Source organism: Eretmochelys imbricata, chromosome 1, assembly GCF_965152235.1.
Source record: "Eretmochelys imbricata isolate rEreImb1 chromosome 1, rEreImb1.hap1, whole genome shotgun sequence".
Lineage (NCBI taxonomy): Eukaryota > Metazoa > Chordata > Testudines > Cheloniidae > Eretmochelys > Eretmochelys imbricata.
In genome coordinates, this window is record NC_135572.1 from 221,654,371 (window position 1) to 221,681,849 (window position 27,479).

A 27,479-nucleotide genomic window follows, 5' to 3' on the forward strand; every position below is an offset into this window, starting at 1 on the left:
CCTTTATAATTTTCAGCCTTCATTGACTTTCTAGGACACATTAAGCCCCAGCTGGTTGGAGGAGACAGTGCCTGCTCAGGACGTGTGGAGATAAAACATGGAAACACGTGGACCACAGTCTGTGATGCACACTTTGATCTCCAAGTTGCCAACGTTATCTGTAATGAACTACAGTGTGGAATAGCTGTATCTACCCCAGGAGGAGGTCACTTTGGAGAAGGACAAGGGTTGATCTTAACTGAAGAATTCCAATGTGTGGGGAATGAGTCTCTCCTGTTCTCCTGTCCCAGGATATCACAAGTGAATGAGACATGCTCACACACAAATGACGCTGGTGTCATATGCTCACGTAAGAATTCAGCACAATGTCTTTAAAATCCCAATTCTGTGTATTCCAGATTATAGTGAAGCAATGTACTGATCTAACTGTGTAGGGATCTGGGTTTGATAGGGTTGGATCAAAACCCCAGACAAGCTAAGATAATGAGAAAGGGATCAAGTGCCCCTGACTTTCCTTTCTTTTACTATTTGCTATAAAATATCTTAAATGCTCCCTCTCTAAACCTCTTCTCCCCTGGGCACACAGGGTTCCGGCTGGTGAACGGCAGCACAGCGTGCTCAGGGAGGGTGGAGATCCAGGTTCTTGGTGCCTGGGGAACCCTCTGTGACTCACGGTGGGATTTGCCAGACGCCAACGTTCTCTGTCGTCAGCTCGACTGCGGATTCGCTGAATCAGCCCCAGGAGGAGGGTATTTTGGGAAGGGAACAGGCTCTGTCTGGACAGACACATTTCACTGCAAAGGGACTGAGACCCATTTGGGCCATTGCTCTGTTACTGCCCTGGGGGCCTCTCCGTGCTCACACGACAACGATGCCAGTGTGATTTGCTCAGGTAAGTGCAAGAGAGATGCTGGATTAAGGACACCTGTCCCTCAGTGTGTGATGCTGCCCCAGAGCAGGGGAACCTGAGGACACAGCAAGGGGAGGGGGAGCTAGATCCTAAAGCACAGAAAATAACAGTAAATGTATTAAAGATAACATTTAAGTCAATAATATCATCACAAAAGAACAGTTGTGACTGGGGAAAGCCCTGGATTCTCCAGTAAAAACATCAGCAACTCTGTTCTGACGCGGGGCAGAGGAGCAGGGGCAGCACTTTGTCCTCTGGGTTACATCAATGTCACCGATTCACTGTCCTTAGCCTTCTCCAATAGTAATTAGAGGGGAACTAGTAGTGACTCCCAATATGGAGCTTGCTTCACACTTTCTGTCATAAAATATTCTCTGCACCTTCTTGAGGAGCTCTCGCACCTTCCTTGATTGCTGGAGCCTTGGCAATTAGGGAAGTGGTCAGTGCTGGGGCCAGGGAGGTGCCTTCTCCTAGTGCAGTCATATTCCCTCCAGGTTTGGCTGAATTATAAACTGCTGAAAATCAGCATTTCCCTTCTCTCACGTGAGTTTCTGGGGATATTTTTGGTAGCCCACCACAGAGAAAGTAGTGCTTTCACTCACTGAGGTTTTTTTTAACTTTTTTCACACCTTTCCAATTGAAAAAACTCCAAAGATTTTTTCCCCTGCTTTCTTACACATTTTTACCTTTTTCTAACTTTTTACAGTGGAAGAAAAGATGAGCAGGGGATTGGACTAGATGACCTCCTCAGGTCTCTTCCAATCCTAATAGTCTGATTGTGTGAAAAAATAGAAAGGGGGTGGAAGTGGCAAACCTGTACATCAAAAACTGGAAAGGAAAATGGAATGTTTCATTTTCCAAAAGTTGAAATGAATCAATATTTTTGTTAGAGTCTAAACAAAAAATATTAATTCCATTTCCACATCCCAGTATCTCAGATCTGTTTAAAAATTGAAATACTGCACTCAGAAAACATCACAGGAAAAATTTTGGGTTGTTGACCCGCTCTAATATTTAGCTTTTATAAAAATAAATAAAAAAATAAACAGCATTATTTAGTTCATTTAGTCAAAGCCAAAGGCACAAGAATTAGAAAATACTAGAATTAAGGTTATCTATGTAACGTTAATTCAGTCCCCCACCCTCCCTTCTGCATATATATTATGATACAGTCCAATTGCATGCACATATTCTATTATTCTCACCTACCCCCAGCTCCTGCCTCCTTCAGTGCACAGGGAGGATGGTGCTCAGGGGATGGAGGAGCTGTAGAATATTTCTTTTTATCCTCATCATTCAACCTGTGACCCAGGGCCTTATTCACTCTACAGACCGTACAAACAGTGCACTGAATACAGAATTATTAATTTCTTCATTGGCTTTTCTATTGTGCTCGTTACAGTAGTGTGAGAATGCACCACAAACATTAATGAATTTGTCTTCATAACACCCCAGGAGAGAGCAGACTCTTATGAGGTCCATTTCAAAAGTGACTTAGGCACTTAGAAGCCCAAGAACAACATTTTCAAAAGGCCTAAGTGAATTAGAGACTTAAATCCTATTTTCTCTAGTAACTTAGGAGCCAAGAACCATACAGACTTCTCCCTCTTGCTGCCTAAGTCACTTCAGAAAATGGCACTTAGGCTCCTACATCATTTAGCTGCCTTTGAAAATTGTACTTACAACGATTAAAGCCAAAATTCCCAACTCGCTACTTATTTGGCGTGATTGGGCAGCAACTTGAGACCCTCAGGGCCTGATTCTCCAGAGTACTCACCATTTCTGCAGAGTTTTATGTGTTCAAAGTACTCTCCAGACACTAATAAACCCTCACCAAGCTCCAGGGAAGTAGGTGGGTAAGTATTATTATTAGCTCCTGTGACAGGTTGGATCACAGAACCCCTTGGGGGCTGCCACCTGATGTGCCAAGACTACTTCTGCCCCTGCTTTCCCTGCCAGCTTAGGACTCCAGCACCCTGTCTCGCTGAGCCAGACATGCCAGTCTGCTCCAGCACAGACCCAGGGTCTGAAGTACGTGCCCCAAAGTTGCAGACTTAACTGAAAGCAATTTAAGAAGTGTTCTTGTTTTTAACACTCAGATGCCCAACTCCCTATGGGGTCCAAACCCCAAATAAATCCTTTTTACCTTGTATAAAGCTTATACAGGGTAAGCTCATAAATTGTCCGCCCCCTATAACACTTGGAGAGAGATATGCACAGCTGTTTACCGCCCCCCTGGTATTAATACATAATCTGGGTTAATTAATAAGTAAAATGTGATTTTATTAAATACAGAAAGTAGGATTTAAGTGGTTCCAAGTAGTATCAGACAGAACAAAGTGAATTACCAAGTAAAATACAATAAAACACGCAAATCTAAGCCGAATACAGATAAAATCTCACCCTCAGAGATGTATCAATAAGTTTCTTTCACAGACTGGATACCTACCTAGTCTGGGTACAATCTTTTCCCTGGTACAGCCCTTGTTCCAGCTCAGGTGGTCGCGAGGGGATTTCTCATGATGGCTGCCCAGTTTGTTCTGTTCCACTCACTTATATATCTTTTGCATAAGGCGGGAATCCTTTGTCCCTCTCTCGGTTCCCACCCCTCCTTTTCAATGGAAAAGTAACAGGTTAAAGATGGATTCGAGTTCAGGTGCCAAGATCACATGTCACTGTAAGACTTCATTACCTGCTTGCCAGTATACAGGAAGATTTAGAAGTAAAACAGAGCCATCTACAGTCGATTCTCCTGGTTAATGGGAGCCATTAAGATTCCAAACCACCATGAATGGCCCACACTGTGCATAACTACAATAGGACCTCAGAGTTATATTTCAAATTTCTAGTTTCAGATACATGAGTGATACATTTATACAAAGAGGATGAACACACTCAGTAGATTATAAGCTTTGTAATGATACCTTACAAAAGACCTTTTGCATGAAGCAAATTTCAGTTACATTATATTTACACTCATCAGCATACTTTCATAAAATCCTACAGAGTGCAATGTCACAGCTCCATTTTACAGACAGTGAAACGGAGAGAGAAAAGCAAAGTGACTTGCCCAAGGCCACTCAGGGAGTCAGCAGCGGAGACAGGATAAAACTCAGTGTTTTGACTCGCAGCCCTGTGCTCGTTCCACCCGAACACACTGCCTGACTGCAGAAGAGTGGAGCAGCCACATCTTGTCTTGAGCCTAGCGGCAGTTGTGAATACTCAGTACTTCTGCAAATCAGACCCCATAAAAATTGGCTTCAGAGACCTGCTCAGTATCACCTGTGAAGTCTGTAGCAGAGGCAGGAACAGAACTGAGCTCGACTGAATGACCGTCACTGCTCTTAACAAGAGCATCCTAGTTCTTCCTGCACTCCCCTGCTCGTTCTCCACAGGCCTTCCAGTTTCTAAAGTGAATGAGGCAGGGGTCATACAAGCAACAGCCTGATGCTGCACAACCCCAATTTATCCATCCTGGGCACTCAAAGTGGCCAGCCAGGGCCCTGAGGGAAAATAATTCACTAGAAAATTAATTTTAATGGCCAGCCAATCTGGTTCCCTTGTGCCTAAATGGAGCCCGTCTTATGGGTCTATAGATCCACAGAGTTTTAAGACCCAAAAAGGCCATTGTGATCATCTGCTTCTCCCCTCACCAAAGGGACCCCTCCTGCTTAGTGAAGTTTCAGCTCCCCTTTCTGCCCCATCTTCAGATCCATGTACAGAGTCTCCATAGGGCTTCTTGACTCACTGGAACTGGGGTCCTTACAGAGAAACCTACTGCAGAAGCCCTGGATTTCAACCTTCTCCTAATAATGGACACGTAGCTTCCGGGACTGTCTCCCACAGAGGCCAGGGTCACTGGTGCCGTTGCACACCATGACTAAGCCTATGTGGCCCTGCCCAGCACTCTCAACAGACGTCTACTCTCCTCTTTACAACTGATACCTTTCTACCTTGGGGGCAAAAAACCTGGCAGTTCTCCTGCTTCTCACAGAGGCTGCTACCGGCATTCCTAACTGAATTCCCTGCAGCCCTGCCCTGCCTCTCCTAACTAGCTACCCAGCCCAGACCCTGGTTCTCGGAGGGAACTCCTCAGCACATGAAGATGCTGATTTCTCCCTACAATTGCTGGAAGGAGAATCCCTTCTAAGGAAAAACACCTGATCCCTTCCATATGACCTCCATCTGCCATCATCCCATCCGGCCTTCCTGCGGGACTGTGGTACCCAGTTATATCCATGAGCCTCCTCGGAAAGCCCCAGATCTACTCTCTGCCCTCACACTACACTAGTGGCATACCTAGGACAGGAAACTTGGCTGGGCCCCAGTTTTCGGGGCAGTGACGGGAGGAGCAGAGGGAGGGGTGCAGGAGGAATCCGGTGCCCTGGGAAGGGGACAGGAGGGAGGGGGGGCTCTCCTCCCTCCACCCCTTCCAGCCGGCCCTTACCGCTCAGCAGGCACCCAAAGCTGAGGCTGCTCAGGGCACACAGGCTGCGGGGCGTGCCTAGGGTAACCAGATAGGAAATGTGAAAAATTGGACAGGTGGTGGGAAGTAATAGGCACCTATATGAGAAAAAGCCACAAATATCAGGACTGTCCCGATAAAATTGGGACATCTGGTCACCTAGGCGTGCCTTTTGGGCAAAGCGGGGTCCCACTAGGGCTCGAGCTGTACTCACCCTTCCCGACCCTGGCTCAGTGTCCGCCAGCCCAGGCACGTCCCTTTCCTGCCGGTGCTGGGAGCTGCTGCCCCGGTCTCCAGCCCCAGCACTAGACCCACCCAGACCTGCCCTCACGAGGCACACCCCCTGCGGGGCTAGTGCTGGGGTCAGAGACCAGGGAAGCAGCGCACGGCGCCGGCAGGAGAAAGATGCAGCCAGGCTGATGGACACCGAGCTGGGGGTGGGAGTCCCAGCCTGTGGATTCGGGGGGCTCTGGCCCTGATTTGGGTGGGCCTGGATGATAACTGGGTAGGCCACAGCCCACCCGTGGCTACACCCCTGCACTACACTAGCTGCCTGCAGGCATTTTCCTTGTCCAGTCTTAGGGTGAACTCCTGGCTCCGCTGAAGTCAATGGAGGTTTTACCATTGCCGTCAGTGGGGCCAGGATTTCACTCTTAGCCTTGAAATGTTATTTGGCTACCAAGATCCTTGAGCTGTTTGGATCCAGTGCACACACACTTTACCCGTCAGGTCGCCATACTGGTACATACTGTACCCGACACAGCCAGTGGGTGTGCCCTGCACTGACTCTGCTGTTGTCTTTTAACATGGTCACTCTCTCCTGGCTGCACCTGGGTCTGAACTCGGTGAGTAATTCCTAACTTACCACCTTGTTGTCAGACTCTCGGATTCTGAGACACACGCAAAGACTGAGATTCACATTCCAAGGGAGTCACAATATTCACCAACAAAGCACGTCCCCTTCTCCACCCCACACACAACCTGCTTCTTGTGCTATGAATTGATCAGCTGGAATCTCACGTTAGATTCAGAGATGACACCACACTTCAGGGGACAGCTCCAGTCAAAACCACCAGTGCTGGGAACTATCTAACACTGGCCCCAGGTGAACCAAGAAAATTGCCACCTACTGAGTAAAGATCAGAGGGAACTAAGGGAATTTACCAACAATAACCTGTTCCTGACCACCATGAACCTTGCTCTTCCATTGGCCAAACTCCCTCAATGCAAACTTGCCTAAATCATTCACGACCCACCTGCTAAGTGCTTGTGCAGACACCGTTCACTGGCTTCCAGGCATTTAAACCTGGATAAAGTGACTTCAAACCTCAGCAGTCATTCTGCCACCACACACAGAGACTATTTTCCCAATCAGTAATCGGCAGGAATTCCCTTGCTCACTCATTTAGAGAGTCCATTGGCAAGCCCTTGTGTCAAGCTCAGAGTTTTAAAATCATTGCAGCACCTTCCACTTTTAGATTCACAGGAATAAGTGTCTTCTGACAGAGGTTGTTCCCTTTAACACTGTGACACACTCTGATCACTGGCTTATACCTTCTTATTGAGAAATAGTCCACAATTTCATGTGCATTATTTCTAGTGTGTAAGAGAGAATGTTATTCAGTGAATTTCCCATCTCTCCTGAGCCCAGGTCACTCTGAATCAGTCAGACTTCTGAATGGAGAGAGCCGGTGCGATGGGAGAGTGGAGATTTCCCTCCGTGGTGTGTGGGGCAGAGTGCTGGATGACGAGTGGGACATGAATGATGCCAGCGTGGTGTGCAGGGAGCTCCAGTGCGGAGTCGCTGAGAAAGCTTTTAACCCCCCGAAGTCTGAGAATGGAACGGGGCCTGTGGGGCTCAGAAGGGTCCAGTGTGCAGGAAATGAGACTCGTCTGACTCTCTGTGACATCTCCACGTCTGAGACAGCCCAGGCAGGAATTGCTGAGGACGTCAGTGTCCTTTGCTCAGGTGATTCATTTCCAAATCTCACAAACATTTTCTGTTCAGTAGGAAAATACATATTAACAGCTGTGATCTATCCCTGCAGGGAGCTGGCAGATCAGACTGGTGAATGGGGCAGGTCGCTGTGCCGGGAGAGTGGAGATTTATTACAATGGCAGCTGGGGGACGGTCTGCGATGATTCCTGGGATCTGTCAGACTCCGATGTCGTTTGCAAACAACTGGGATGTGGACGTGCCATCAGTGCAACTGTCTCTGCTCATTATGGGCAAGGATCCGGGCAGATCTGGCTGGACGATGTGAACTGCTCTGGGAAGGAATCCGATCTGTGGGCGTGTCCTTCCGGGGGCTGGGGCCAGCACAACTGCAGACACAAAGAGGATGCGGGGGTTCTCTGCTCAGGTCTGTTCTGGGAATGCTCATGTGAGCCTGGTTACCAGGGGATTAAATGGAGGGGGCAGATGTTTAAGGAGATTGCTGAGAATGACACTCTCCCTGACTGTCTCTGCCTCCCTTTCCCTTGTGTAACTACCTACCAGGGTCACCATTAGAAAGTCCTCAGCTCCCACCCAGAGGTGTTGGAGATATTGAAAGATTTCCCTAATGCTAGAAGGCTGCATCTCAGGTATCTGAAGGGGATTGTATCATGGAAAGCAGTGACTGAAAAGGATGTAGGGTCCTAGTGGAGAAATAACTGAACATGAGCTCCCAGTGCCATGTGTGGCAAAACGGGCTCAGGCGAACCTTGGATGTATAAACAGGGGAGTAGTGAGTAGGAGTAGGGACTAAATTTTACTGTTGTACATGGTGCTGGTGAGACAGATACTGGAATACTGTGTCTAGTTCTTATGTCCACAAAAATTGGAGCAGAGAAGAGCCACAAAAGTGATCTGATGAATGAAAGCCTTACAGTGAGAGATTTCAGATGCTGAATCTGTTTAGCTTATCAAAATGACCAAGAGGTAACTTGATTACAGGGCATAAGTCCCTTCACAAGGAGAACATACCACTTCCTAAAGGGCTCTTTAATCTAATGCAGAAAGGCAGAACAAGAGTCAATGGCTAGAAGCTGAAAGCAGACAAATTCAGATCAGAAATAAGGCCCAGGTTTTTAACAGGGAGGGTGATTAACCATCGGAACAAACTACCGGGGAAATGGTGCATTCTGCATCTCTTGAAGTCTTCCTGTTTAGACTGGATGCCTGTCTGGAAGCTATGCTTATATCAAACTCAAGTTATTAGGCTCTATGCAGCTGTTTTACAGACGGTCAAATTATTTGATCTCATGATCCCTGTCACGCTGTCTGGAGCGGCTCACAGCACTGAGTGCCCACCTCAGGGCAGATGGTGAGAAATAAGGCAATACCCCAAACTGCTGGTGTGTTCTATAAGTAGATTTCACCAAGCCTGTAACAGATGTGAACTCCTGAACCAATGTTCCCTGTAATTTTTACATCCATGTGCGGAATGAATTTTGTTCTGTGCACCAGTCTAGAGGTGATGTGTGGTGGGGTTGGGGCTGAGGGGTTCAGAGTGTGGGAGGCAACTCAGGGCTGGGGCAGAGGGTGGCTGTGCACGGGGTGAAGGCTCTGGCTGGGGGTGCGAGCTCTGGGGTGGGGCCAGGGATGAGGGGTTTGTAGTTCTGGCTGCCCTGGGGCTGCAGCGGGAAGAGAGGACTTCCCCAAGGCCTCTCTTGCTGCAGCAGCCTGGGGCCAGGGGAGAGGCACCTCTCCCCACTGCAGTAGCTCCGGGGCTGAGGAAGAGGTGCCTCTCCAGTCTAGGCCCCTGTGGCTGCTTGCCTATGCGGCCTTTGATAGCCTTCTGTGCGTCCATATGGCCATGCAGCTCAGAGGGAACTTAGTCCTGGATCACTATATCTATCTTACCATGGAGTCACAGACCGTCCCCTTAGACTCTCCAGTCTATTGTCACCCAAACAAACTGGACTTAGTGATAAGTGGTCACTTACACCAAAAATCACATCACATTCAGGTTTCTTCCAATCCCAAGAGACCAGCCACCTACTCAGATCACTTGGTACCCTGGATCTCACATCAAAGACAATGCCTGTAGCCAATCCTGTAATAAAGTATATACAGGTTTATTCATTAGGAAAAAGAAATAAAAGGGTTGTTTACACGGTTAAAGCAAGCAATCATCTACACACAAATGAGTTACCATTTATATACTTGGAGTGACAGAGTTGTAGTGATCTGTCAAGTCCAAATGTCCTTCAGCGCTGATCCAGGGGTAACCCTTTGGGGTCTCGGGCTTCAGTTTGGTTTCTTTAGCCCTGTCACAGTTCAAACAGCCAAAAAGATGAAAACTCTTCCCATCTATTCTTTTTATTTCCCTCTTCCAGCCTTCAAAGCCATGGGATAAGACCTTCTGCATGTACTACATGCAGGAGATGGGCGGCGGGGATCATTCCCGTGCCTGAGTTCACAAGTTCAGAGCAAACATTTTCAGTTATAAAGCAAAACTTACATATGTTCTTGTTGCATGGACCACAAACATTACAAGTGAGATTAGTGCCCACAGCAACTAACCAGAATTTCATAAAGTCTAAACACTCAATACATTCTTACAAGACTAATACCTGTTTTCAGCAAAACTCACAAACATGTGACCCTGCCTGGTCTCCAGCTACGAGATTGTAAGTTTTCAGCCAAGGCCTGCAGCCTGGGCAAGAGCTGGCATCTGGCCTACCAATGTCACAATCCTTCCCAGCCTTTATCTATTACAATCTGTATGTAGCTGCTGGTAAATGGTGGCCTTCCAGAGATGCCCACTGTATTTCTAAGGGGCCTGTAGTGCCTAAAAGCGTCTCTTACTCTTGGAGTGGTTCCCTAGCCGTTGCTCCTGCAGAATGATGCACAGAATCGTTAGCAATCGCTGGGATTTCACTCTTCACACCCCAGTTCATTTCTGAATCAAATGATTTAAATTCCCTTTTTCTGCATTTCCTTCTAGAGTTCACAGGTCTCAGGCTGGTGAGCAACAGTGACTGTGCTGGGCGGCTGGAGGTTTTCTACAATGGGACGTGGGGCAGTGTTTGCTCCAATGCGATGTCTGGAGTCACCCCAGCAATTGTCTGCAAACAGCTGAACTGTGGGGACGGAGGGCAGATTGCAAGTGACTTTGAATATGGAGCAGGTTCTGGTCCCACGTGGCTGGACCACGTTGCATGCAGTGAGCAGCACGGTTCCCTCTGGCAGTGCCCGTCAGAGCCCTGGGATCCCAGGTCATGTGATAACCGAGCAGAAGAGACCCATATTTCTTGTACTGGTAATTCTGAAACTACCTGCATGCGCGCGTGCAAACTCACATGTACACGATGTGTTCAATTAATTGAAGGGTTAGGAGAGAACTTTTGTTGTTGTTCACATCTCAGTGTAGGCAGATTTAAATTCTCAACACAAGATACAAACATATTTTCATGATGTTTTATAGGAATAAGCATTTTTCTGATTAACAACAAACATGGAAGTTAATCAATTAATTTTAAAAGAGACCGGTGTTGGACACTGCGATAAGGTAGTCTGAGAGCCAAGAAAAGCCTCTCCCTACAGACCGTCATGAGGCAGCTCTGTGGTTATTAATCCTTTTGGGATGAACAATCAGAGATGGACCCAGGCTGTGCAGTTTGGGTCAGAACTGGAATCCCCCACAACTCTGGGTGCATGTTGGCCTGTGTGTCTGAGTAACAGCTGAATAGCAAATTAAATAGGTATTAAGTGACCCAGCGTTCACATTTCAGTTCACACAGTGCTGAAATTAGGGGTTTAAAATACAGATAAATTCTACTCCCACATCACACACACAACCCAGTGCATTCACCTCAGCTTTTTCTCTCCATAGGAAAAAAACCAAAACCAACTCAGACCCTGTTTGCCGAATGCCCGAACTCTCCAAGCTGCACAGGTATCTCTGCTTCTCACTGCCTCCCTCGTGGTCCCTAAGTTCTCCCAGTAACATGTGAGGTTTCTGCATTTCTAGACCAGGAGAAGTTACGCGTCGTGGGAGGAGAGGACAGATGCTCGGGGAGAGTGGAGATTTGGTACCGTGGCTCCTGGGGAACAGTTTGTGATGACTCCTGGGACATGGCGGATGCTAACGTTGTGTGTCAACAACTGGGCTGTGGCTCTGCTGTATCTGCCCCGGGCGAGGCTGCATTCGGCGAGGGGACTGGTCCCATCTGGGTGGAGACGTTGAATTGCAGAGGGACAGAGTCATCTCTCTGGGACTGTCCTGCCAGGCCCTGGGGTGAGAGCAACTGTGGTCATAAGGAAGATGCTGCCGTGAATTGCTCAGGTGAGTGACAGGAGATGTTTCTGCTACATGCTGTAATATTCAGGGAAAAGGATGGTTTAGCTCACCCATCCCCTTTGGTCCCAGACCAGGCCCTCCCATATCCTGAGTGCTGGAGCATCCTGGATGTTGAGGGGTGGAACCTTTGTGGTGTCAGACTGACTTAGGCATCAGCCCACGTAGCCCCTGCATCCATCACAGGCCCCACTGTGCTGGTTTGTTATGAGAGTCCTTATTGCTGCACAGAGCACAAGGGACTTGGGCCCTAAATCACTAACAAACAGGTCCTGTGCTGCTGTGAGGGAGTTTGTGGAGGTGACAGCTGGAGACAACCAGGGACTCTCAGAGGTGAGGATCCCCCCCCAGGAACAAACACATCACCTCCCCCTTACTACAGGTTCCAAGTTTCCTTCCTTTAATTTTGCAGGTCTGACAGAGAGGACAGATTTTCCAAATACCCCAGTTAAAGCATCCCCTTCCTCCCATCAAGGGTTAAATTTCCCTGGTGCTGGGTCACAGTGGAGGAGCTGCAAACTGCAGCCTGAGGGAAGGAGCTCCTTTCCATGGCTTGTGACATCTGAGGGCGAATGACACCAGGGTGGGAGCTGCAGGCTGTGCTGAGCCAGAGGATTCCTGTCTGCTGGCTCCAGCTGACCGGGCAGGGCCCATGATTTAAACAGTATGCTGTGAGCTGCCCCCATGGTGCACAGACTGTGTCCCAGCCCGTTACCCTGCTGTCCTGGGCCCTGCAATGAGTGACTGGGGAGCTCCCTGGGCTCCCACGACTCTCACAGGCTAATCTCTCCCTGTCACATGTTCATTTCCATCCAGCTCCCCTGAGCCGCCCTCTGACCAACAGTGGGAGAGTCACGGTGCCCGTGGTCATCTGCATTATCCTGGGGGCCCTGCTCTGCCTGGTCTTAATCATCCTGGGGGCGCAGGTGCAAAGTGCCAGGACACAGCGCAGAGGTGGGTCCTGATTGGTGTCACTGTGTGAAATGCTTCTGCAATAGCAGGGGGGCTGCAGGGTGTCAGGGTGAGGGGCGATACCAGGCTGGGTGGGGTGGCCAAGGGTGCCTGTTAACTCCTCTCTCACTGAATATTTCATGAACTGTTTGGCAGTGGAACAGCCCAGCCATGAAATCTGGAGATGATACTAGCTAGGGACCTTTTCAGTTTCAGAGAAACGGCATCTGTATCCCCACCCACCCCCACCCTCCGGTGATTCACTCCAGGAGTGCCTACTCCGGCCTCCTGCTGTCACCTGTCTCTGCGTGGGAAACCCCTGTCCCATCTCCTTGGGGCCAGGGGTTTTTAAGGCTGCGCAGCCCCCTGCCTTCCACTGTGATAACACCAGCAAACCAGTCTGCCTACGGGCCAGCCCCCATGCTGTGCTTTCTTCTCAAGGGCTATGAGCAGGGCATTGTGAGCAGTTACAAGTTACCACCCAGCTCTCTCTCAGCAGATTACACCTTATTCCTAGGATAAAAGTGTGACAGAGAAAACATTAAAAACAATAAAAATTCCTCCACACTTGCTGAACATACCAGAATTCACCCATCTTCCTCATGGGCAGCCTGGTAGACCAACATCCCTCCAACGATTCAGTGTTGGGATCCCCATGGACAGAAGGTCCTGCCCATTTGCAGAATCAAAATGAAGGCCCTGAGTCTTTTTAAACTCAGACTTTCGTATCAGAAGTCCTCCATTGTCTCTTGATCTCTGGTAACTCAGTTTGAACCAGTCTGTATAAACCACCCTGAAGGTTGTTACCTTTCTGGAGTTGTTTACAATCTCAGTGATTCACCTTAATCACCCCCCCCCCACCCCCCACACACACTCAGTGTTTTTTCTTCCTGGAGGAGCTGTGATAACCCTCCGACACGCAGAAGAACATAAACCATTCATAGCTTTAATACAGTGATTCCCAAAGATACTGCCTGGAGCTGCAGTATCTGCCACAGGGAGGGGATCTGAATATCATGAGGAGAGACATCATGGAAAAGGGACCGAGAGAAATTGGAAATATTGTCAAGGAAAAAAGGTGTATAAAGATGGAGCTGTGGTAAATAGTTGTGAAGAGAGTGATCCAGTAGAAAAGACAATCTTAGGAAGGAGAAGTGTGGGAAAGGAGCATTTTACTGTCTTGTATTCAAAGCTGGCACTTGTAGGGGATTTTACATCTATAACACACTTTATACAAACATTAGCTACCAGCTCCTTGGCAAGAAGATAGAGGATGGGACTGCCATCAACATACATGTAACAGTCACAACTTTGCAGAAAGACAATGACTATAATCAGATCTCATGCTTCAGAGCTTCATCCAGTCTCCTGCAGGGGTCAGGAAGGAATTCTGGGAAGCCCCCATCTTTATGTTTTGTTTTGCTTCATTTTGTTTCTTGCCCTCCTCTGAAGCATCAGGCATTAGCTACAGAGGGATATGTGTCACTGGATGGGCTGGACCATTCCTCTGAGGTTATACAGAGAAACCTCTTTCGAAGATAGGTGGGTGATGTGTCTTTTCCACATGTTCAGGGTCAAACCAATTGTCAGATTTGGGGTCAGGAAGAAATTTTCCCCCAGGTCAGATTGGTAAAAAGGGACCTTGGGGAATTTCCTCTTGCTCTGCAGCATGGAGCGTGGATCACCTGCCAGGATTATCAAGGCATCTCTCAAGTAATCAGTTCCCTGCCACTGTGGGGCCCTCGGGCATTGGTGGTACCTTACTCGCTCCTGCTTTCTGCCTGTGGCACACAATAGTTCATTCTCCTGAGGACGAAATGCTTTACTCGAAGTGCATCTTTGGGCTCAAACCTAGGAGTATCTGGGTGAGATGCAGTGGCCTGTATTATACAGGAGGTCAGACTAGATGTTCTAATGGTCCCTTCTGGCCTTAAACTCGATGAAAAAAAAGAGGTTCTCACCATTTTGCAGAGAAACACCTGCGTGGGGGAAGAATTATTTAAGCTGCTCCAAAGGGGAATAGCCAGAAATAATGAGATGAGATTAAAAACATTTAAGATGAATGTGAGGAAGCTTCCTGACAGCGAATTAGCCCTGGGAAGCATCATCAAAGGGCTGTTGTGGAAAGAAACCCTGTCACCTGGCTCATTTAAATTCCAGCACTGGGAATGTGCGGTAGGGTTCAGGCTCACACTGGGTCAATGGGGAGAGGCTGGATGATTCCATAGTATTTCCCATCTCTGGTTTCAATGACCCTGTGCGAACCCTGCCCTTTGTTTTCAGGCTCCAGAAGACCCTTGGATCCCTTCTCTGAGGCCGTGTACGAGGAGATTGATTATAACCTGATGAGAAAAAAGCAGGAGATGTTCAGTCGCTCAGGTCTGTGGGTCTGACTCTTAACAGGGGGCAGCTATCTAATGCCCTGTCCATCTGAGGCCCTGACCCAGAGTTAAATCACTGCAGCTTCAGCCCTGTGAGCTTGTCACTGGAGCTGGGCACAAGTCTCCGTTATGAAATGTTTTGGTGAAAAATGCAGATTCAGAGGCACCGAAACATTTCACAAATTCCTGTCAATTTCACCCAATTGTTCCAAATACACACAGAATGATTCATTTCATTTCGACACTTTCTAAAGAAAACATTTTGTTTTTTTCAATTAGATATTACTTTTCCATTAGAAATTTCCTTTAATATTATCGGAAAGAAAACAAATAAACAAAAATTAACAAATGTCCAAAAGAACACCAAATGGTTTCATTCAACCTTAAACTTTTTTTTTACTTTTGCATTTCCCATAAATTGCCAAAAAAAAGTCAATTTTGGCTCAACTCAAAACAATCTTATGTTTTGCTTTTTCCCCGCAATGGTCAGAAAACCAAACCACCTGTTTTTTTTACCAATCTCTAGCTGTGGGAGCTGGGTCTGTGGTGAGACCAGAAGTTACTCATGTAGACTGAGAGAGATGGGTTTCCTTCCCACCGTACACTGAGTGTCCCAGTTCTAGGGACAATTAATTTCCCATCTGCCCGTCCTGCAGTCTTGGCGTGTAACCAGTGAGGGGTCAGGAAAGCGACTGTCTGGGGCAGGCTAAACTATCATTTGAAAACTTCTTTGGAGCACTGGAGCAGGGGATGTTCTTTGCCCCCCTCCCACCGCAGCCACTGGTCTGTTGTGTCAGCTCCCTCCTGCCCCCGGAGCAGAGAGATCAGCCCAGGAGAGCCTCATGAGTTTGAATCCCAGCCCTTTTATCCTTTGTGCCATTTTGTCTCAATGTCTGATGGGAACATCCTGCCCAAGGGCTCTGCTGTGGTGGAGCTCTGAGAACATGCTCAGGGCATCTCCCAGCATCACTGCCAAGATGGTTACAGTGAATCACAAAAAGAAAAGGGGTGCTTGTGGCACCTTAGAGACGAACACATTTATGAATCACAGACTCTGCTTTGGGCCTTTCTTGGTTTAATCTGGAAACACCACGGAGAGCTGATCGACTGATTCATGGGGGAGGTGGGTATTTACCCTGAAGAAGGAGGAGTCCCCTCTGTGGCTGAGGAGGCCAGGAGAATTGTGGAACTTCCCTGGACCAGCAGCCAGAGACGGGCCTTTCACTCACCACAGCATCCTTCAGGTCAGATTGTATCATCCCCTCAGTCACATTTACCACAATAACGTGGAGATTTCTCTTGGGGAGTCTGTGTCAGGCTCTCACTACTCGGAGTTGCTGTGAGTCACCATGTCCTGTAGAGGAAGGTATAGACTGAGACTGGAAATCCTGCTCCAGGCCCCAGATGTGTTCCCAGTCCCACAGTTGTGCTGTTCTCACTGTGATGAATTTCTGGTTCTCGTCTCTCCAGTCTCCTATTCAGATGATTCAGTGACGAAGCTGCAGTATTACACCGGGGACAGCGAGGGGGAAAATGATCCTGGATCAGAACAAGGTAATGGGGGAGGGGCAGACTCAGGCCAAGAGACCCAAATCTGGGCAGAGAAATGAATTTCTATCACACTTTCTGCAATCACAGCCATTTCCCCTCACACGGTTCCCATTTTACACAGTCGGGTCTCATCCCATTGAACAGGATTTCTGTCAGAATCTCAGGATGGGAACATGTGACCATCTCCTGAGCACACTGAGTGGCTCCCAGTGACCTCCCCAGGTGAGGAGCTGGAGGAGACGGGTCAGTCTGTTTGGGTGGAGGCATCAGTGCCCAGCAGGGCTAGTCTCTTGTCCCCAAGAGAGAGAGGAATCAATCATAGAATCATAGAATATCAGGGTTGGAAGGGACCTCAGGAGGTCATCTAGTCCAACCTCCTGCTCAAAGCAGGACCAATCCTCAACTAAATCATCCGAGCCAGGGCTTTGTCAAGCCTGACCTTAAAAACTTTGAAGGAAGGAGATTCCACCACCTCCCTAGGTAACACATTCCAGTGTTCCACCACCCTCCTAGTGAAAAAGCTTTTCCTAATATCCAACCTAAACCTCCCCCACTGCAACTTGAGACCATTACTCCTTGTTCTGTCATCAGCTACCACTGAGAACAGTCTAGATCCATCCTCTTTGGAACCCCCTTTCAGGTAGTTGAAAGCAGCTATCAAATCCCCCCTCATTCTTCTCTTCCGCAGACTAAACAAGCCCAGTCCCCTCAGCCTCTCCTCATAAGTTATGTGTTCCAGTCCCGTAATCATTTTTGTTGCCCTCCTCTGGACTCTTTCCAAATTTTCTACATCCTTCTTGTAGTGTGGGGTCCAAAACTGGACACAGTACTCCAGATGAGGCCTCACCAATGTCGAATAGAGGGGAACAATCACGTCTCTTGATCTGCTGGCAATGCCCCTACGTATACATCCCAAAATGCCATTGGCCTTCTTGGCAACAAGGGCACACTGTTAACTCATATCCAGCTTCTCGTCCACTGTAACCCCTAGGTCCTTTTCTGCAGAACTGCTGCTGAGCCATTCGATCCCTCGTCTGTAGCGGTGCATGGGATTCTTCCGTCCTAAGTGCAGGACTCTGCACTTAGAATCATAGAATCATAGAATATCAGGGTTGGAAGGGACCCCAGAAGGTCATCTAGTCCAACCCCCTGCTCGAAGCAGGACCAATTCCCAGTTAAATCATCCCAGCCAGGGCTTTGTCAAGCCTGACCTTAAAAACCTCTAAGGAAGGAGATTCTACCACCTCCCTAGGTAATGCATTCCAGTGTTTCACCACCCTCTTAGTAAAAAGTTTTTCCTAATATCCAATCTAAACCTCCCCCACTGCAACTTGAGACCATTACTCCTCGTTCTGTCCTTGTTGAACCTCATCAGATTTCTTTTGGCCCAATCCTCTAATTTGTCTAGGGCCCTATGTATCCTATCCCTACCCTCCAGCGTATCTACCTCTCCTTCCAGTTTAGTGTCATCTGCAAACTTGTTGAGGGTGCAATCCACACCATCCTCCAGAACATTTATGAAGATATTGAAGAAAACCGGCCCCAGGACCGACCCTTGGGGCACTCCACTTGATACCGGCTGCCAACTAGACATGGAGCCATTGATCACTACCCGTTGAGCCCAACAATCTAGCCAACTTTCTATCCACCTTATAGTCCATTCATCCAGCCCATACTTCTTTAACTTGCTGGCAAGAATACTGTGGGAGACCGTGTCAAAAGCTTTGCTAAAGTCAAGGAACAACACGTCCACTGCTTTCCCCTCATCCACAGAGCCAGTTATCTCATCATACAAGGCAATTAGATTAGTCAGGCCTGACTTGCCCTTGGTGAATCCATGCTGACTGTTCCTGATCACTTTCCTCTCCTCTAAGTGCTTCAGAATTGATTCCTTGAGGACCTGCTCCATGATTTTTCCAGGGACTGAGGTGAGGCTGACTGGCCTGTAGTTAGTTCCCAGGATCCTCCTTCTTCCCTTTTTTAAAGATGGGCACTACATTAGCCTTTTTCCAGTCGTCCGGGACTTCCCCCGATCGCCATGAGTTTTCAAAGATAATGGCCAATGGCTCTGCAATCACATCTGCCAACTCCTTTTGCACTCTCGAATGCAGTGGATACTTGTGCTCATCCAGCTTTTCTAAATAGTTCCGAACCACTTCTTTCTCCACAGAGGGCTGGTCACCTCCTCCCCATGCTATGCTGCCCAGTGTAGTAGTCTGGGAGCTGACCTTGTTCGTGAAGACAGAGGCAAAAAAAGCATTGAGTACATTAGCTTTTTCCACATCCTCTGTCACTAGGTTGCCTCCCTCATTCAGTAAGGGGCTCACACTTTCCTTGACTTTCTTCTTGTTGCTAACATACCTGAAGAAATTCTTCTTGTTACTCTTAACATCTCTTGCTAGCTGCAACTCCAGGTGTGATTTGACCTTCCTGATTTCACTCCTGCATCCCCGAGCAATGATTTTATACTCTTCCCTGGTCATTTGTCCAATCTTCCACTTCTTGTAAGCTTCTTTTTTGTGTTTAAGATCAGCAAGGATTTCACTGTTAAGCCAAGCTGGTCGCCTGCCATATTTACTATTCTTTCTACACATCGGGATGGTTTGTCCCTGTAACCTCAGTAAGGATTCTTTAAAATACAGCCAGCTCTCCTGGACTCCTTTCCCCCTCATGTTATTCTCCCAGGGGATCCTGCCCATCAGTTCCCGGAGGGAGTCAAAGTCTGCTTTTCTGAAGTCCAGGGTCCGTATTCTGCTGCTCTCCTTTCTTCTCTGTGTCAGGATCCTGAACTTGACCATCTCATGGTCACTGCCTCCCAGGTTCCCATCCACTTTAGCTTCCCCTACTAATTCTTCCCGGTTTGTGAGCGGCAGTTCAAGAAGAGCTCTGCCCCTAGTTGGTTCCTCCAGCACTTGCACCAGGAAATTGTCCCCTCCCCTTTCCAAAAACTTCCTGGATTGTCTATGCACTGCTATATTGCTCTCCCAGCAGAGATCAGGGTGATTGAAGTCTCCCATGAGAACCAGGGCCTGTGATCTAGTAACGTCCGTGAGTTGCCGAAAGAAAGCCTCGTCCACCTCATCCCCCTGGTCCGGTGGTCTATAGCAGATTCCCACCACGACATCACCCTTGTTGCTCACATAAGATTGTCCTATGTTATAATTACAGATGGGCTCAGCCCAACTCACTGATCCAAACCCACCAGAACTTTGTGGGAGGGGGGATTTGCAGATTCTGACCCCAGCTTCGGATCTCAGTTTTGGGGCTGGCACCTGTCGCTATAACAGGCTGAAGCAAAATCCTGGACCTGAACTTCCCGGCCTGGCCCCATCTCTAATTATAAACAGGGCGGCATTTCTACCCCAGCTGCTCTCAAAAGAGTCCATGATTTGGGCCCTGTGGGAGTTTAACCTGCAGCTGGGTGGGGGAGACACTGAGCAGATGAGCCAGTTCTGCTGAGAAGCTGGAGCGCTGCCAAGCTGAGCCCTGGACTGCCTGAAAGGCTAATGGAGAGCAGGAGCTCACAAAGGATCAGGCCAGTGATCTCCCAGTGGGAGCTTTAATTCCTACAAAGGGGAGGTTCCCCCTCCCCAGTGAAACAGGAAAATTCAAAGCTGTCTGCAGAGATCAGCTGGATTCACACAGGCCGGCTCTGGCCTGGCAGTGCCCGTGTTCCAACCTGTTATCTCAGCACAACCCAGATCCTGCTCCCACTGAAATATATAAAAGAGCTGCTGTTGGATTCTGCAGGGACAGGATTGGCCCCTTGTTATTTCTGGGACTCCTGTTTTACTGCAGTTCTCTGACTTGTGCCCTTCTCAGCATGGGCCCCCTGCAACTTCCCCTCTCATGTGCCATGACAAACAGCTCTAGTTAGAAGGGCCACTTGCACTGAAGAGACGCTGCTGGTGCCATGGGCTGAGTGTGGTGTTTGCTGTTCCAGAGGGAGTTTCCCCAGGGGGGTCTCAGTTGGATTACGATAACGTGGAGGAGCCTGTCTTGAATGACGTCCCCCAGACTCCAGATGGCCGAGGTGAGCCGTGAATCCACCTCTTGGAAGCAACGTTACCATGACGAAAAACTAACTATTTCCCAGTAGGGACAATAGTGGTTTGTTAAGAAAACCAGGAAGTTCACCCACCAGTATTGTCTACTGGCATAACGCTGGGGGCGCTGACCAGGTGCATGACAAGAGCTGTGTGGAGGCCCAGGGGTAGGGAAGCATGTGATATCCTAGGACATGACAGAGACCCATTGCAGGGATGGAAGGAGCAGTTCGCTCAGCAGCTGTCCATGCTGTACTTGGCTCAGGTCACTGCCTTGTGACCCTCACTGCCAGGAGCACGAGGGTTCCTCACTATTTATAAAGACAACCCAAATCAGAGATCTCTACAGTACAGCAATGTTCCCTGCAAGCCTTTCCTGGCATGCAGCTATTGCAGCTTATATACATCTGTGTCAGACACGCTGGGACAGGGGGTGGGTGGGACATGGAGATTTTAAACCCAAGGGCCCATGTCCCACCCTTATTAGCTGGCTCAGCTCCCAGTGGTGTCAGTACGTTGGAGACTGATGGCAGTTTATGGGGTAAACTTTATCAGGAGAACGCATTGAAAAGACATTTTTAAGATAATGTCAAGTTTAGGAAGCTGGGAAAAAATTCTGGGCAATTCCAAGTCATTTACATTTGTAATTATTCTAATAGCATGCCTTGTGGAGCAATGCCTCTGGACTAGATCCCAGTCACCTCTTTCTATAACTCCCCCTCTGCCTCGTCATGTGGAAGCTCTAGGATCCATTCAACCAGCAATTGAAATGTATCCGATAAATGTGATACGTGAAATCCCCCAGTCTAAGGGTTCCAGAGGAAGGCTCCTCTTCCCATCCTGAGGGTGGAAGTGCTGAGAGATCCCCAGGGACCAGTGAGGCTGGTGCATCTGTCACTTGTAGTTTATTTCTATCTTCACTGTGACTATTCTCTTAATTACTTCACATCTTCACGTCAGATGCCCCTGCGCTGCCTGGAGATGTCCCAGGGGATGGTTATGATGATGCCAGAGAAGTGTCTGACCCTGAAGGTGAAACTGGCTTGGGGCAGAATGATGAGGAAGGCACTGAGTCGAGTGACAGGAACGGGGATTCACAAGGAGGTGAGTTTGCACTTCACACTGTCTCTGCAGAGTGGGAGGGCTGGAAATGTGAGGTACGCAGCAAGGGAACAAACCCGGCCAACCCAGTGCCTGTGAGAAAAACTCTCCTTCTCTCTTCTTTTCATTCCCGCAAAGCAGAGGCTTCAGTGCCTGCAATGGTGACAGAAAAAGTGGGGTCCTTGCTGTATGATATTTCATGGTCAAACCAGCAAGATCCCTCAATCTGTAGGTTCAAATCCTTGTGTGGCTGCCACACCCTGGATTACTGGATTGCTACCAATTTACTGCGCGTGTATCTTCTGGGCAGAATCTTATAAACCAAAGTCCTGTTAATGCTGCGCAAATATTAAAGAGCTTGTGACGCTTCCTGTAAAAGTTGGGCATTTGCCCATTATCCTTGGCCAATATCTCCCCTCCCCTCCCCTCCCCATTGTGTCCTCAGCAGAGACACCACCAGCCACCCCAGAGGAGGTGCAGTGGTGATGAAATGTGCATTGCTTCGTACTTGATCAGAATTATGTGTTCATGTTTGTTGTTAGGGCAGAGTGAATTATACAATGTCCTTAACTAAGAGCTCCTTGCTCGTAAGTGATTGGGTTTTGTACATGAAGTGACAGGTCAATACAGTTGTCACTTGGCACCTTTAAATGGTCAGGAAACCAAGGGTTTTACTTCCAAAATACGTACAGAGGTGATGGATTAGAACTTGTCATGGACCCAATCAGAAGAACGAAGAGGGAACATTTTCTAACCCATTTTTCAGAGTGCGCTCCACCCTTGCTATGCAGCCAGACCTAGCTATAAAACCGATCCACTGACTGTATGTGTCTCCCTTGGTATTTTCAGGTTGGAATCTGCACTCACTAAGGAATGAAGGTGTTTCTGGGATGGAGAAGGATACCCCATTCCTGCCTCCTGGAGACACAACTTACGATGATGTGGGACACTGTGACTCTGGGAGATCAGTATCAGAACAATGTGATTGGACAAAATAACCTTGTGATGATGTAAAAGCTTTGCCTTTTTCTCTGAGAAATGTTTCCTTTCGCATGATGCCCAGAGACAGACCCTGCCTGGTAGATAGACAAAGCAGGTGTTTTTATAGAATTTGTGACAAGTTGCAGGAAATTCAATGGCGAGTGGGAAGAGGTTCACAAATTTCCTCTGTATAACTTCCCACTGATTGGCCAGGATGGACTTTTCCTGCTTTTTTATCCCTGTAATGTTTTCAGCTTCATTTTGTGCCTTTTTCTTATTAAATCCTTTCTGACAGTCTTCCCCATAGTGGAAGTTTTTCTTGCCAGATGAATTGTGCAGTTTCCAGTGTTCATGACGGGGAGAGGCTGAGATTGAACAAACCAAGAGACAAGGGTGTGCCACCAGTGGGTATGGCCGGCTGTTTGATGGAAGGTGAGTTTACACTGAATGTTCCGTCAGGCATGTGGTAAAAGTGAGACACCAGCAAGAGAACATTCTGAGATAAGCAACAAGGTTGTTCCTAAACTGAATTCAGATTTGAAACTTTCATTGAATCCAAGGAGATAAATGGGAAATGCTCCCTGGATACTTCACACCTGAAATTAAACAAATGGTGAAAAGAATTCCCCATTAGCGATAAATACAGAGGATGAATATTTCTGCTTGGATGATAAATGAATTTTATAGACAATAGTGACAAGGAGAAGGTTAATCAGAGTCTGGATTTCCACTGAACCAATAAGGCTACAACAAGTAACAAGTCACTGAATTCTCACTAGAAACCCCATTAAAACTAATCATCTTCGCACAGTGGCATGTTCATTTCCATGACAATCTACAAATACAGTTTACAATCAATGCTGAGCTGAGTACTGACCAGTGCAGAAGCCAAAAGTGTTTGAATTAATCCTCAGTGAAGTAAATACCAGAATGCTTGCAGAGCACATCGCTATTTCACAGAGGTGTCTGTCTTTCCTTCACCACAAATCCTGCATCCAGCTTGGTCACTTCATCTGTACACGGTTACAATGGAAATAGAAAAGGTCCAGTCGAGAGTCAGGGCTGTTCAGGCCGAGTGTCTGGGGTGCCTCTCCAGTCCAATCTCTAGTCAAGCAGGAGGAAGACTTGTCTGTGCCTGCCATGGCTCAGATCCCACCTCCACTGGCCCTGGGCAACACAAGTCCTCCCCTCTGTGCCTCACAGGCCCTTCTTTTACCACACAGCTTAGAGGTAGGTGTTCACCAAGGCTCGTGCCCTCCAAGTGTCTCCCTGCAGTGTCCAACTCAGTGCGAGATTTAGAGTTAGTGGGGCCCTGTGCTTAGCTTCAATTTTGGGGCCCCTCCTTGGGACCCGGCCAAGAAAAAGGACATTCTCTCTTAGCTCCCTCCCGTCCCCATTTTTCTTCATCCTCCTCCTATAAGTAATAGAAAGTAAATGAAAATAAAGTGAGGTATCTTGATTGTTTTTGTAGTCTAACTTATTTTTCCACAGGCCACTTGAAAATTGCAGAGGGTCTCAACGGACTACTTAATGATCTTTCTAAATATTGTTTGTTCCGTTAACTAACTATTGGAAAGTGCTTTGGATGAGAGCTCTTTATAAAAAATAATGTAAAAAAAACATTGGGGTGCAGGGTGTAGCCAGGACTTAGGGTGCGGGAGGGGGCTCAGGGCTGGGGGTTCAGGGTCTGGGAGGAAGTTAGGGTGCAGGAGCAGGCCAGGGGTTGGGGTGCAGGGTCTGGCCAGGAGTTAGGGTGTGGGAGGAGGCTGAGGGCTGGGGCAGGGGGTTGGGCTGTGGAGCGCTTACCTGGGGCAGCTCTTGTTTGGTGCAAGGGGTGGAGGTGGGGATGTGGGGGGTTGCAGGAGTCAGGGAGGGCAGGGGGCTGGGGGTGTGGGGGCATGTGTGTGGGGGGGTTGCAGGAGTCAGGGAGGGCAGGGGGCTGGGGGTGTGTGACGTGAGGGATGTGGGGGGTGTGTGATGTGAGAAGTCATGGCTGGGAGTGTGTGAAGGGGTGCAGGAGTTAGGCCTGGGGGTGCAGGGTCTGGGAGGGACTTAAGATGCAGGAGGGGGTTCAGAGTTGGGGTAGGAGGTTGCGGTATGGAGCGCTTACCTGGGGCAGCTCCCATTCGGTGCGAGGGGTGCAGGTGGGTATGTCGGTGGGGTGCAGGAGCTCCTGTTTGGTGCTCAGATTGGGGGTGGCGGGGTGCAGGAGTCAGGGCATGAGGTGTGGGGGGGCTGGGTATGTTGGGGCGTTATAGGTGTCAGGGAGGGAAGGGGGCTGGGAGTGTGTGAGGGGGGTGCAGGAGGCAGGCAAGAGGCTGTGGTTGTGGCGGTGAGGTCGTGGGGGTGCTCCCAGCTCCCTGCCGCATCCCACTCCGGCCCCCTGCCCTGAGCAGCTCATGGCACGGGACTGGGGGGGTATGTGAAGGGGGAGTACGGGGGCCCCGCCTTTGCTCCACCGTGCCCTGATTCCAGCCCCTGCCCCAAGGTCCCGCCCCCACGTCTTCTCCGCCTCCTCCCACGAGGGTGCTGTGGCCCCTCTCCTCCCGCTCCCTCCCGGAGCGACCTGAGTGCCGGCAAACAGCTGCTTGGCGGCGGGGGAAGCGCTGGGAGGGAGAGCGAGGGGCGGGAACGCAGCACGCTGAGGGGAGGAGGTGGAAAAGAGGTGGGGGAGTGGGGAGCCTGGCTGCCGGTGCCTGCAGAATCTGCAGCAGGAGCCCCAGGAGTCGGCAGGACCAAGCTTCTGCCCCCACAGCTGCCTGGCCCTGGGGCTCCCTGTCACTGGGGGGCCCCATGCCCGGGCACCCTGTGTTTTACTGTAAATCCTCCTCCGGTCCAGCTCCTCATCCCAAGACACTCACAGTATTCTTGGATTCATTGCTTCAAAAGAAGCTGTGGAACCCAGCTTAGCAGTTACACCTCCGATCACTGCTCCACTTTATCATACAGCACTTAGATATGCTTCTAGTTAAATCAAGTATAAGTTTATTTAACAAAGACAGAGATTCAAGCAGTAGCAAGCAGAAGTATTGGAAAGAAATTATGTATAAAACAAAATTGTAACATGCCTTCTGCAGCCCAGATTTAATTAACAAGACACTCTCATGTCTTGTAGAATAATCCTTACCCAAAACGCTTGCAGCGTTTTACAGCCTCGCTGGCTGTGACCCTCCTTTCATGAGTCAAGTACGCTGGCAGCTTGCCTCCAAAGTGAAGGATCCCGTGTGTTACTTTGCCCCCCTAAAAATATACCAGTCCCATCCTTTGTCTTGATTCATAAAAAGGACACCCCCCGCTCTTTTGTTTCTTCTTGTAGAAGTTCTCTCTTGTAGATTTTGCAGACTTTCCACTTCCTCTGGCTCAGAAGACAAATAGGTTTCCATTGTGAGGAGTGCAATACACAATACAAACGACCAGACAGGGAGATAGGTGTCTGTTACCCCCTGCTTGAGAGGACCATTTCAGAGGTATGTCACCTCCTGGTAACCTGCCTTAACTCCTTAAGTATCATCTGTACAGACATTCTGCAATGGTTATGACAACTGCTGGGCTACTGGCTCTTGGTAGATGCCTCATATGCCACCCATTAGTGAACTATGCTGCCTATATCTGACCCAGGGAATCCTTGTGAAATACTGTGCACCATCGGGTTCCTGGCTCACACCAGTTCCTTCCTCCGGCATTGTGACCTGGTGCATGGGGTCGCAGAGCCACTTGGTTTTGGTCCTGCTGCCCCTCCATCATCTGTCATTATGAATGGGTGTCCAGTCCAAACCTGAGAGGTGCTGCAACACCGTGAGTCAGGCTGTGATGCCACTTACTCAAATGTGGCCCAGCCACCCCCTTGACTTTATGGAGGAGTGGCCAGGGCACATCTGGGAGGCCCTGCATCCCCATGTGCCAGGTCACAATACCCGGAGCAGGGAGCTGGGCCGAGCCCTGCAGGACGGGAACCACCACTGCAGGCTCTCCAACCCCAGAACCCGCCCCACCCGCCCCACCCCTCCTGTACAGGCCAGGATTTGGATTGTGGTGCCAGCGTGGAGGGTGCATATAGGTCGTGGTGGGTTGCAAGAAAAGCAAAGTGCAGTTAGTGGGTTGTCTTAGCAACAAGTTGGGGAACCGCGGCTCTAATCTACCAGCTCAGGTACCGGAACAGTGACACTGGGGCCGCACAAGTTTCAACGCAGGCTAGTCCCACCGGTAATTACCCAGGGTTCTGGGTGGGCTGGTAGAGACATGATGAAGCACATGATGCCTGATACCTGAGCTAGCTACATTAAAGCTCGTGCTGGTACGTCCGCTCAAGCTGTGATCACACTTTGTGACTGCAGTGTAGACGTACCCTCCACAGTGAAAGGAAAGCAAAAGGCAGCTGAATAACGTAGCTGAAGTCGATGTACTTAGATCTACTGACCGCAGTGTCTTCATTGCGGTGAGTCGACAGCAGACGCTCCCCCGTCAACTCCGCCTGCGCCTCTCACTGCGGTGGAGAACCAGAGTCGACGGGAGAGCGCTCGGAGGTCAACTTATTGCAGCGAGACTACATCGACCCCCGCTGGGTCGATTGCTGCCCATCGATCCAGCGGGTAATGTAGACAAGCCCTCAGAAAAGTCTGCAAAGAAGGCTGGACATAAGAGCAACATCAGACATCTCTATGAAGCTGAACTGGGTGATTTCAGATGATCTTAGCCTCGACCCCAGTCTGTTGTTGAAGGGGTCCAGACTAGTCATCCCCACATGGGAGTGAAAAAGGACATTCTGCATAAACTGCACGGGGGCCACCAAGCCAGACCAAAATGTGC

At 48.9% G+C, this 27,479-nt stretch overlaps 1 protein-coding gene across 1 annotated transcript in view; it reads left to right on the forward strand.

Moving 5' to 3' along the window:
- Positions 1-20,589, forward strand: part of LOC144269396 (scavenger receptor cysteine-rich type 1 protein M130-like) — an 87,228-nt gene extending 66,639 nt beyond the window's left edge. Inside the window, exons 5-11 of the mRNA XM_077825077.1 lie at positions 7,027-7,344; positions 7,424-7,738; positions 10,310-10,624; positions 11,336-11,650; positions 12,479-12,616; positions 16,465-16,548; positions 20,489-20,589. Coding sequence (XP_077681203.1) covers positions 7,027-7,344; positions 7,424-7,738; positions 10,310-10,624; positions 11,336-11,650; positions 12,479-12,616; positions 16,465-16,548; positions 20,489-20,589 — 1,586 coding nt within the window. The remainder of the gene's footprint in view (positions 1-7,026; positions 7,345-7,423; positions 7,739-10,309; positions 10,625-11,335; positions 11,651-12,478; positions 12,617-16,464; positions 16,549-20,488) is intronic.
- The last annotated feature ends 6,890 nt before the right edge of the window (positions 20,590-27,479 follow it).